Source organism: Acipenser ruthenus, chromosome 46 (genome assembly GCF_902713425.1).
Source record: "Acipenser ruthenus chromosome 46, fAciRut3.2 maternal haplotype, whole genome shotgun sequence".
Classification (NCBI taxonomy): Eukaryota; Metazoa; Chordata; class Actinopteri; order Acipenseriformes; family Acipenseridae; genus Acipenser; species Acipenser ruthenus.
Window position 1 is genome coordinate 5,080,135 of NC_081234.1, and position 11,550 is coordinate 5,091,684.

General features: G+C 40.4%; 1 protein-coding gene across 1 annotated transcript in view; it reads left to right on the plus strand.

Annotated features, from left to right (window-relative positions):
• The window catches only part of LOC117970555 (zinc finger and SCAN domain-containing protein 2-like), a 31,202-nt gene extending 22,828 nt beyond the window's left edge, over nt 1–8,374 (plus strand). The window contains exon 3 of the mRNA XM_059013585.1: nt 1,065–8,374. Within this exon, the coding sequence (XP_058869568.1) occupies nt 1,065–1,867 (803 nt within the window). The 3' untranslated portion in view covers nt 1,868–8,374. The remainder of the gene's footprint in view (nt 1–1,064) is intronic.
• The last annotated feature ends 3,176 nt before the right edge of the window (nt 8,375–11,550 follow it).

Below are 11,550 nucleotides of genomic sequence, written 5' to 3' on the forward strand. Positions count from 1 at the left end.
AAATACATACCCACAGTGCATCCACCTTCCTTAAATACATATCCACAGTGCATCCACCTCCCTTAAATACATATCCACAGTGCATCCACCTCCCTTAAATACATATCCACAGTGCATCCACCTCCCTTAAATACATACCCACAGTGCATCCACCTTCCTTAAATACATATCCACAGTGCATCCACCTCCCTTAAATACATACCCACAGTGCATCCACCTTCCTTAAATACATATCCACAGTGCATCCACCTCCCTTAAATACATATCCACAGTGCATCCACCTTCCTTAAATACATATCCACAGTGCATCCACCTCCCTTAAATACATACCCACAGTGCATCCACCTTCCTTAAATACATATCCACAGTGCATCCACCTTCCTTAAATACATATCCACAGTGCATCCACCTTCCTTAAATACATATCCACAGTGCGTCCACCTTCCTTAAATACATATCCACAGTGCAGAGGTCCCCAGCCTCACAGTCCACCAGCTCATTTTGATGCCATTTCTTGCTGGTCCTTTGGCATGTACTAACATTTACAGGAAGGATACAGCTCTTCAAGAACGATGACAGCAGCCTGAAGCACTGTCGTGTCTTTCATGCAGAACTCATCTGTAAAATCAGCAACATGCTGAAGTATGCATATACCTCATCATGCACCTCTCATTTCAATCAGAGCACAGGCACTGTTGCAGGAAGGAGCATGAACTGGATACACTGCGATGTTCAGAAGAAATACTCTTTCTCCTGGTGAACATTCCTGAGTAAAAGTAATTCCCTTTTTTAATCGCATATGATGTGTGAATAAAGAATAAACTGCAGGGGGTTCTGGATCCTGTCCTTCAGATGAGACATAAAACCGAGGTCCTATTGTAAGGGACTCTGCAGCAGCAGCTGTTGAGTCTCTAAGTCGCTTTGGATAAAAGCGTCTGCTAAATGATATTCATGTTAAAAATGAAAAAAGTAATTAGTAAATTACTGTCTAAATGTGAACTGTGCAGTAACCTCTCTCTCTCTCTCTCTCTCTCTCTCTCACTCTCTCGCTCTCTCTCTCACAGTGGGTGCAGAACGTCAAGCCCATTCATGTCCTCACTGTGAAATCTCATTCACTCGGAAACAGTACCTGGAGAAGCATATCAAGGGCACACACCAAGAGGAGTATGTGCAGATGCTGAGAGCTCCGTCTTCCCAGGTCTGCCACCACTGCACTGTCTGTGGGAAGACATTCAGTAAGTCTGGAAACCTCAAAGCACACCAGAGAATTCACACAGGAGAAATGCTGTATCACTGTACTGAGTGTGGGAAGGGTTTCAGTCAGTTAGGAAACCTTAAAACGCACCAGCGAATTCACACAGGAGAGTCGCCGTACAGCTGCAGCGAGTGTGGGAGGAGTTTTCGTGTGTTAGGAAACCTTAAAAAACACCAGCGGATTCACACAGGAGAAACACCCTACCACTGCACTGACTGCGAGCGCAGCTTCAGTCGCTTGGAGACCCTGAAAGTTCACAAGCGGATTCACACAGGAGAGACCCCGTATTGCTGCTCGGAGTGTGGGACGTTCTTCAGTCACTCCACTACGCTCAAAGCGCACCAGCGCGTTCACTCTGGAGAGACCCCCTACTCCTGCACCGTGTGTGGGAAGAGTTTCAATCGATCAGGGAACCTTAAACAGCATCACCGCATTCACACAGGGGAGGCGCCGTATCACTGCTCTGTGTGTGGGAAGAACTTCAGAATCTCGGGAGATCTCAAAAAACACAAGCGCATTCACACAGGAGAGAAGCCCTATTACTGTACTGAATGTGGGAAGAGATTTACTTATCTGTACCAGCTGAAAATTCACAGCTGCGCTTGTGTATGAAAATAAACACCTGCAATATGTAGCGGATCATTTGTAATAATTGACCTAAAGAGAGTGAATTCTAGATTCATTCAGGGTCACATTGTACATTCCACTGAATCTATACAGCAGATACGCCTGTCAAACGGTAGCCAGTTCAGCAAGTGTTTTACAATGACGTGTGCTAGCAGAACTCTTTTGTTCAGTGCTGACTAAGTCAGGGAACAATATTGCCATTTTTCAAATATGACATATTATAGCTGTTCTGCTTCTCCTAAACCACAAGATGGCACATGTGAGTCACAGGCAGTAAAATGCTCTTTATGTCTCTTGCTACTGTCTGTCCTATACATCAGGGGTTCTCAAACTTTTTTTTTGTTGACGGACCCATTTTCACATGTAACATTAATCACGGACCCCCTACTGAGAAACTGACTGACAAAAGTATATAAAATGTACTTATAAACACATACTGTTAATAATGCTTAAAGAAAAAAAGTACACAGCACTTACAGATACTGCAGATGTCAGTGAGATGGGTGGGCCTGCTTCTTACTGCAGAGTCTGTCTATCCTTGGTGTGATGGTTGACAAGCAAACTCGCAAATCATTCTCCACTTGTAGTCGGGACCTGAGCTTTGTCTTCATAGCTGCCAAAGCAGAGAACGATGCTTCACATATATATGTTGTTGGGAAAGGTAGCAGCACTTTCATGGCTTCTTTTACTAAGACTGGATACTCCACTGCAACAGTTGGCCAAAACTGGTAAGGGGCTTGTTCCTGAAATTTAATTTTCAGTGTGCGGTCACAGGAGAGTTCGACCAGCTCTTGTTCTGCTTTTCCACTCAAGCGACAGGTTGACGTAGCAAAAGTTGAAAATGGATCTCGAACCCAGTCGTATTCCTCCATGTTTAAATTTTTAAAGTAAACTCCGAAGTACTCTGCCAAAGTTGAAAGGTGAGCAACGATAGTGTCACACAGTCAATTGTCATACTGTTTGTATCCAGGAATTCTGTCAGTTGCGGAAACATATTGGAGATTCCATTGCTCACTCTTGTTTTCCAAATGTCTAGTTTCTTCGTAAATGATGCAATCTTGTCACTCACCTCAAGTATGGTTGTATTGCCCCCTGGTGAGGACAGGTTCAGGGCATTCAACAAGTTAAACATATCTGCGAGGTATGCAAGCTTCGTGATCCATAGCGTGTCAGAAAAGTTTTTGGCAAGTGTAGGATTATGCACAGAAAGAAAGCCCAGCAGTTCTTTGCGAAGTTTGAAAACTTGTTCCAACACTCGAGATAACCAACGCACCTCCGTGTGAAACAATAATTTGTCATATTCAGCACCCATTTCGGAACACAACTTTGAAAACAGGTGTGAATTCAAAGGCCTGGACTTCACAAAATTCACAACTGTAACAACAGCATGTAATTCGGGTTCCATTTTCTTCGATGCAAGGGCCTGGCGATGCAGCATACAGTGTGTGACAATTACGTTTGGGTTTATAGCTCGTATTCTTGCTACAACACCATTCCTGTTGCCTGTCATAGCGGCTGCACCATCTGTACAAACAGCAACACACTTCTCCCAGTTTAGATTCAGCTCTCATGAAATCATCCAATAATTTTAAAATGTCTTCACCTGTTGTACGTTCTGGTAACTCCTGACAAAAAAAGAAAATCTTCCACAATTTCCCCCAACCAAACATAACAAACATAAACTAACAATTGTGCTGCATTACCAACATCTGTTGTCTCATCAAGCTGAATTGCAAACTGCTCACACGTACGTAGCCTTTCGGTGAGCCGGCATTTCAAATCACTTGAAAGCCCTTCAATTCTCCTACTTACTGTGTCGTTAGAAAGTGGTATGGCCTTCAGTTTCTTCGCTGCATCTTCGCTAACCATCACTTCGCACATTTCTACAGCAGCTGGAAGAATCAGTTCTTCTCCAATAGTATGGGCCTTTTTACTCTTTGCAATCCGAAGCGCTGTTAAGAAGGGTGCTTTCAGAGCCTTTTCTGGAACCGTTGTTATGTTTGTCATTTTAGTTTTCTGTTGATTGTATTCTTTCTTTCTTTTAAAAAAGTCTCTGGATTTATCTTTGTATTCCGGGTGCCTTGTAGTAAGATGTCGTTTCAGCTTTGCAGGTTTCATTGCTTCATTTGACAGAATTTGTAAGCATACAACGCATTGCGGCCGCCCATCACTGAATTCCATAAAACCAAAATCAATGTAACTGTCATCAAACTTTCTCTTCTTTTGCTTTTTACTGGACTCGGCATTGTCACTGCCTTCAGCACAACTAGCAGTACATGGACGTTTTAAATACTTATCCATTTTTCTTAATGTTTGCTCACTCACTATTTATTTTCTCTCTCACTGATATCTTTCACTTCCACCTGCCAAATACGTCTCAGACTGACATCACTGAGCTCTTGTCGTAAGCATTTCTGCATTTGACGCTTATTAGTAGGCTTACCATAGTTTTCATATTAACCGGCGAGATTTGAGAACATTTTGAAGTTGCCTTTAAACTGCAATATGTTTTTATCTGTAAGTATTACGCCTTTGTTAATATGTAAAGTTTAATTAATCTTGCTGATTAATTTTTCTGATTTGATCGGGAGTGCATATTATTAGGGCAATATTAATTATTAATAGAATGTAAAAAGAGACAGTTGACACTGCAAAAAAAACATGAATGAAAAAAAACATTTAATCATTTTAATTATTATTATTGCTGTGTACGGAGTTACGCAGGTGTAATGCTTAATTTACACGATGTGCTTTATTGAGTTTCGCTTTAGCCAGAAGTATGTGTAGTTTTTATTGTTAGCGCACTGTTTTGCCTTTTGAGAGAGCAGGAGGTCGGGGTCATGTAGAGATTGGGGTGTCTGTCTGTCTGTCTGTCCGTCACACTTATGTTTGCCTCTGTCTGAAGAACTGCTTATCCAGTTGTCAGAAGTCTTGGTATAAACGTTATTTAGCTTTAAGTTGTTGAGAATATCATATCCTCGAGATCCGAGGGGTTTCTGTCGTACATCTGTATGTCACACTTTTCTGCTTGCATCTGGAGAACCGCTTATCAAATTGAAACAGTCTGTTGCTAATTCTTATTCTTTACTACTCTATACATACTGAGAATATATGGCATGGTCTGTATTCTACTGATAGCTCTCATTTTGACTTTCCAGCCGTGGCACCTTCTATAACATACATTTTTCAAACAAATACCCCTTACTTTAGGACTGAGGAGATGGCATTCTTTCAACCTCTCCTCATAGATCTCAAATATTGTGTACTGGGAGGAGCTTTGCACCTTCCAGTTTCTTTTAATTACATGCAAAAGGAATATGCTGTTTATTTGCATAATTCAATCACTCTGATAAACTCTTACCTGATGAAAGATGACAGCAGCCTGAAGCGCTGCCAGGGACTGTCTCTTATGCAGAACTCAGCTGTAAAATCAGCAACATGCCGAAGTATGCATATACAGTACCTTGCGAAAGTATTCAGCCCCCTTGAACTTTGCGACCTTTTGCCACATTTCAGGCTTCAAACATAAAGATATGAAACTGTAATTTTTTGTGAAGAATCAACAACAAGTGGGACACAATCATGAAGTGGAACGAAATTTATTGGATATTTCAAACTTTTTTAACAAATAAAAAACTGAAAAATTGGGCGTGCAAAATTATTCAGCCCCCTTAAGTTAATACTTTGTAGCGCCACCTTTTGCTGCGATTACAGCTGTAAGTCGCTTGGGGTATGTCTCTATCAGTTTTGCACATCGAGAGACTGAAATTTTTGCCCATTCCTCCTTGCAAAACAGCTCGAGCTCAGTGAGGTTGGATGGAGAGCATTTGTGAACAGCAGTTTTCAGTTCTTTCCACAGATTCTCGATTGGATTCAGGTCTGGACTTTGACTTGGCCATTCTAACACCTGGATATGTTTATTTGTGAACCATTCCATTGTAGATTTTGCTTTATGTTTTGGATCATTGTCTTGTTGGAAGACAAATCTCCGTCCCAGTCTCAGGTCTTTTGCAGACTCCATCAGGTTTTCTTCCAGAATGGTCCTGTATTTGGCTCCATCCATCTTCCCATCAATTTTAACCATCTTCCCTGTCCCTGCTGAAGAAAAGCAGGCCCAAACCATGATGCTGCCACCACCATGTTTGACAGTGGGGATGGTGTGTTCAGGGTGATGAGCTGTGTTGCTTTTACGCCAAACATAACGTTTTGCATTTGCCAAAAAGTTCGATTTTGGTTTCATCTGACCAGAGCACCTTCTTCCACATGTTTGGTGTGTCTCCCAGGTGGCTTGTGGCAAACTGTAAACGACACTTTTTATGGATATCTTTAAGAAATGGCTTTCTTCTTGCCACTCTTCCATAAAGGCCAGATTTGTGCAGTATACGACTGATTGTTGTCCTATGGACAGAGTCTCCCACCTCAGCTGTAGATCTCTGCAGTTCATCCAGAGTGATCATGGGCCTCTTGGCTGTATCTCTGATCAGTCTTCTCCTTGTATGAGCTGAAAGTTTAGAGGGACGGCCAGGTCTTGGTAGATTTGCAGTGGTCTGATACTCCTTCCATTTCAATATTATCGCTTGCACAGTGCTCCTTGGGATGTTTAAAGCTTGGGAAATCTTTTTGTATCCAAATCCGGCTTTAAACTTCTCCACAACAGTATCTCGGACCTGCGTGGTGTGTCCCTTGTTCTTCATGATGCTCTCTGCACTTTAAACGGACCTCTGAGACTATCACAGTGCAGGTGCATTTATACGGAGACTTGATTACACACAGGTGGATTCTATTTATCATCATTAGTCATTTAGGTCAACATTGGATCATTCAGAGATCCTCACTGAACTTCTGGAGAGAGTTTGCTGCACTGAAAGTAAAGGGGCTGAATAATTTTGCACGCCCAATTTTTCAGTTTTTTATTTGTTAAAAAAGTTTGAAATATCCAATAAATTTCGTTCCACTTCATGATTGTGTCCCACTTGTTGTTGATTTTTCACAAAAAATTACAGTTTCATATCTTTATGTTTGAAGCCTGAAATGTGGCAAAAGGTCGCAAAGTTCAAGGGGGCCGAATACTTTCGCAAGGCACTGTACCTCATCATGCACCTCTCATTTCAATCAGGGCACAGGCACTGTTGCAGGAAGGAGCATGAACTGGATACACTGCGGTGTTCAGAAGAAAAAAAATCTCTTTCTGCTGGTGAACATTCCTGAGTAAAATGAATTCTTCTTAAATGACCTAGGATGTGTGAATAAAAAAATATCAAAACTACCAGGAATGTTTTGAAGAGAATTCAAAATGGCTTAGATCTGGAGAACAACAAATACAGCAAAGGGAAGTAATGTGTTTCTTGTGAACACTGCAGGGCGTTCTGGATCATGTTAAAAACAGAAAGGGTAATTACTGAATTACTGTCTAAATGTGAACGGTGCAGTAACCTCTATCTCTCTCCCCTTTTCTCTCACACAGTGGAGGCCTCATCTGTAATCTCACTCTTTTCCTTAAGATGTAATTAAAAAATAACTCTTTTAGTTGAATTCTAACCAGAAAAATTAAATTACAGAACACCCATTGACTTTGTCAGCACTCATACTGGTGCTAGTTCCTATGTGTTAAATCTTGTTGCAAAATAAATAAAACCTGTCTAATACAGCCCTTCTACAACCGGCATGCAGGGTATGTCCTGTGGGTACGGTACACACACAGTCAAATCCAAACACAATGGAGAAAATACAATTACAATCAATACAGGGTATGCCTGGACAGTGCCTGCATGCAGGGTATGTCCTGTGGGTACGGTACACACACAGTCAAATCCAAACACAATGGAGAAAATACAATTACAATCAATACAGGGTATGCCTGGACAGTGCCTGCATGCAGGGTATGTCCTGTGGGTGCGGTACACACACAGTCAAATTCAAACACAATGGAGAAAATACAATTACAATCAATACAGGGTATGCCTGGACAGTGCCTGCATGCAGGGTATGTCCTGTGGGTACGGTACACACACAGTCAAATCCAAACACTAATGGAGAAAATACAATTACAATCAATACAGGGTATGCCTGGACAGTGCCTGCATGTTCTGTAAAGTATGTTTAAAAAGTTTACTTAAACCTTTAGGTTTTGTAGGTGCAGTATTAATGTTTACAATACCTCTGTAGTCGGCACACTGTTTTCTTTGATCCCCAAAGATGCTGGATTAGGCAGATTTTTTTTACTATATCAAATCTATGACTTAAAAATGGTTATTCAGGATTATAGACCACATTTCAATACACCGGTCAGCGACATCCTCTACAGCTATGCCAAGCAATCCATACAAATACCAAAACAATTGCATCTTACAAAAAAGCAGATGCCAGTAGTGAGAATTGCGGAAGTTTTGGGGTGTTCGCTAATTGTTTAAAGTTATGTATATTTTGAAATATTAATGCTGAAATGTTCTCCCCCTTCCCCTTGAAAACACATTAAAACAATATTAATAAATACTCAATGAGAAAGTGAAGTTGTTTTTGTGATTCTGTGCAATGGCTGTTCATCACTGTCACAAAGACGGCCGGAGTGGGTGGCGTCAGACCAGAAACAGGAACACAACAAACAGACAGAGATTTGGATTTTGGTTAAGCTGAGCGCGTGATTGCGCTCAGCATTTAATACAGAAAATAAACGGCTTGCAACAAAACACAGGACAAGGCACTTGAGCCAAAATAAACAGACAAACAAAACGAACTACACAGACAAACACGGTGAGCTTCTTTTACTATTATTACTTTTACAATACCCTCCGTCTCCTAACCCGTTCTCCACTCACCGAACACCAACCCCCAGTGAGTGAAAACATGCAGCTTTTATGCAGTTGTACCGAGATTCGATTGCTAGTCAATCATTCAATTGGAATCTCGGTACAACTGCACGTGAATTAATTAAAGTGCAATTACCCGTGCTCACATATTACTTTTTACTTGCACGTGATGTGATGTGCCATCCCCGTGCCTAAATACAAATATACAATTTACACACACGTGAAACACAGACCGCTTATATCCCGTGTACCAATGCCTATACACCAACATTTACACACAACACGTAACATATAACATACACAGGGGGGGCACTTTGCCACAATCACGTTTTAGACCTGTGGGATGCTTGCAGTCGCACATTCACTGCCCTTGTTGTATGCAGCAACACATTGACTGGCTGTCAAAGAAAACATTAACAGACACATTTAGGGACAAAGTAAGAAGCAAGTTATTTGCAACCCGATTAAAGATTTGAAGGGTCTGAATGAAAAGCATGTTTGGGAAGAGTCAGAAACAGAGTGAACGATCAGAGACAGTCAGTGCAGTCTGCAAACTCACATTTAAAATGAAATTAGTATGTAGTGGTGAACAAACACAAACATGATACTAAAAGTGTATTTAAAAAAGGACAAATATTAAATCCATGAAGTTCGTCCTTTAATTACATCTAATTTTTATTTTTTTGTAATTACTACTGTATAACCATCAAACAGAAAACAAACTCTTGTTGACCTAATAGCTCACTGGTGTTCAAGATCATGGACTGTTCTACTTATATTTTGTGGAAAATGAAGTGGAGATAGACTTAGGACAGAGGGAAGGAGACACATCTTCACACAGAGAGTGGTGAGGGGATGGAATAGGCCACCTACAGTAGTCCTGTTGTTTGAAGCAGAATCACTTGGATCCTTTAAGAACCGACTTAACAGAGTTCTGAGATCAGGAGCCGGACGAGCTTAGATGGGCCGAATGGCCTCCTCTCGTTCGTAAATGTTCTTATGTTCTCATAACACCATGAAGAATGGGGGTAGATCCTGAGGGGTCAGACATCATGTCCAGTGGTAAAAAAAAAATGGGGAGGGAGAGCTTGTCCTGTTGGCACAGATAGGATCCCGGCCGAGGGTTCAAGGAGATTACTGGGAGAGAGTGTTGCCTCTGTGAGAGGAGAGGGAGGGAGAGAGAGCGAGAGGGGAATGGATAGTTATTAAGTGGGAAATTTGTGAAAAGAGCAAGTGATTGTGTATTCTTCATGCTAATCCATCATTGGTGTTACTAAAGTACTATATAAGGAAATAATGAGTTGCAAAATGACCTGAACAGTAATCTTGGATTTCTGTATGTGTAAAAACACCAGCCAAGCAACCAACAGAATTCCACATTGCTTCAGATATAAACAAAACCAAACAGTCCTTAAAGGAACAGAAGGAAGAAGTCATGAGCCTGAAGGACAGCGGCGATGCAGTCAAGGATAATAAAGCACTAACACATGCATTGAATGACTAGTTCCAAGGTCTGGGTTGTCCATTCGTTAGTTACTTTATCAGATCTTGAAAAACCACCTACTTTCCACGTGGAGAATGTTTATATTGTGCTCCGTGCTGCAATGCACAATGCATGGCTTCATTACTGAGCCGCTCAGGTGTTTACTGCACCCATATTCCACTCTGAATGCAACAACCTTTCAACATGATGGATGCATGATCCAGTGTGTATGAGCTAATCACTTGGGTGACTGGTGCAAAGTTATACACTGCAAGCCTGAAGTACCGACAACTAATTAGACATCAACGAAAATAAACTAATGCTAAATTATATTGTAGAAGCTATCAACAAAGACATTTCAGATATGAGATAAGATTTTGTGGAACAGTGCGAGAATGGAAGTGCAGCAATGTTTTTAGCGCTGTGCATAGTGACGGTGGTATGATATCAGTGATACAGGAGCATCAGAATCCACCCGAGGAAGAGGGGAGAGGATGCATTCAAGAAACAAACAGATAGGCACGGCAAAGCTGAACTGTTCATTTATTCAAGACAAAAATGATACTGGGTTATTTACTGGGTATTTTAGTGATAGATAACCAATTTCAAATGATTAAAGCTAAATATAATTATTACTAAAATGGCAATACTTATATGGGAAGTCTTCAACGTACTTACAACAATAATTTTTTATTGCAAAATACCTTCACAGTTCACTTGCAGACCCATTGAACATTCATACAAAAACCACATGACTAATACATCTTTACACACTGTTCATGGACAGTCACACACACCAAAGTTTTCATATTCAGATGAGTGTTCTAACCTAGGGGTTTATTGATTGCCCAATGAATATCTCCTTTTTAAATTAAATCTGTATTTAAATTAATACAGATATACATAATTTGTTCCTGGCACATCCCTAATTTACCAGTGTTTTGTGTGTTAAGGTATTGGTCTCTTCACAAGCCTAAATTAACCTAAATCTTAATACGAACAACAAAAAGAATTGTGGTTTATTTTTTGCATATATTTTATAATTTTGAAAACAAACATAATTAATTTTGTACCATTTGGGTAGGAGATTAATTATGTGTTTGGAATAAAAAATACATTCCACATGAATATTATTTGATGACAAAAAGTTATCTGTTTTTAATTTATAATTGATGGTGGGGGTAATTTGATAAACCGTAGCTGGAGTTTTTAGATAATCCGGGATATCCATGTATAGATGGCTGTTAATCAGTAATGGATTATGGGGTATACATCTCTGGCCAAAAGTTTTGCATCATCTAGAATTTTAGGATTGAAAAAAACAAACAAACTATAAGACTATAATTTAGATCTTTTAGAATCTACCAAATGATATCGCA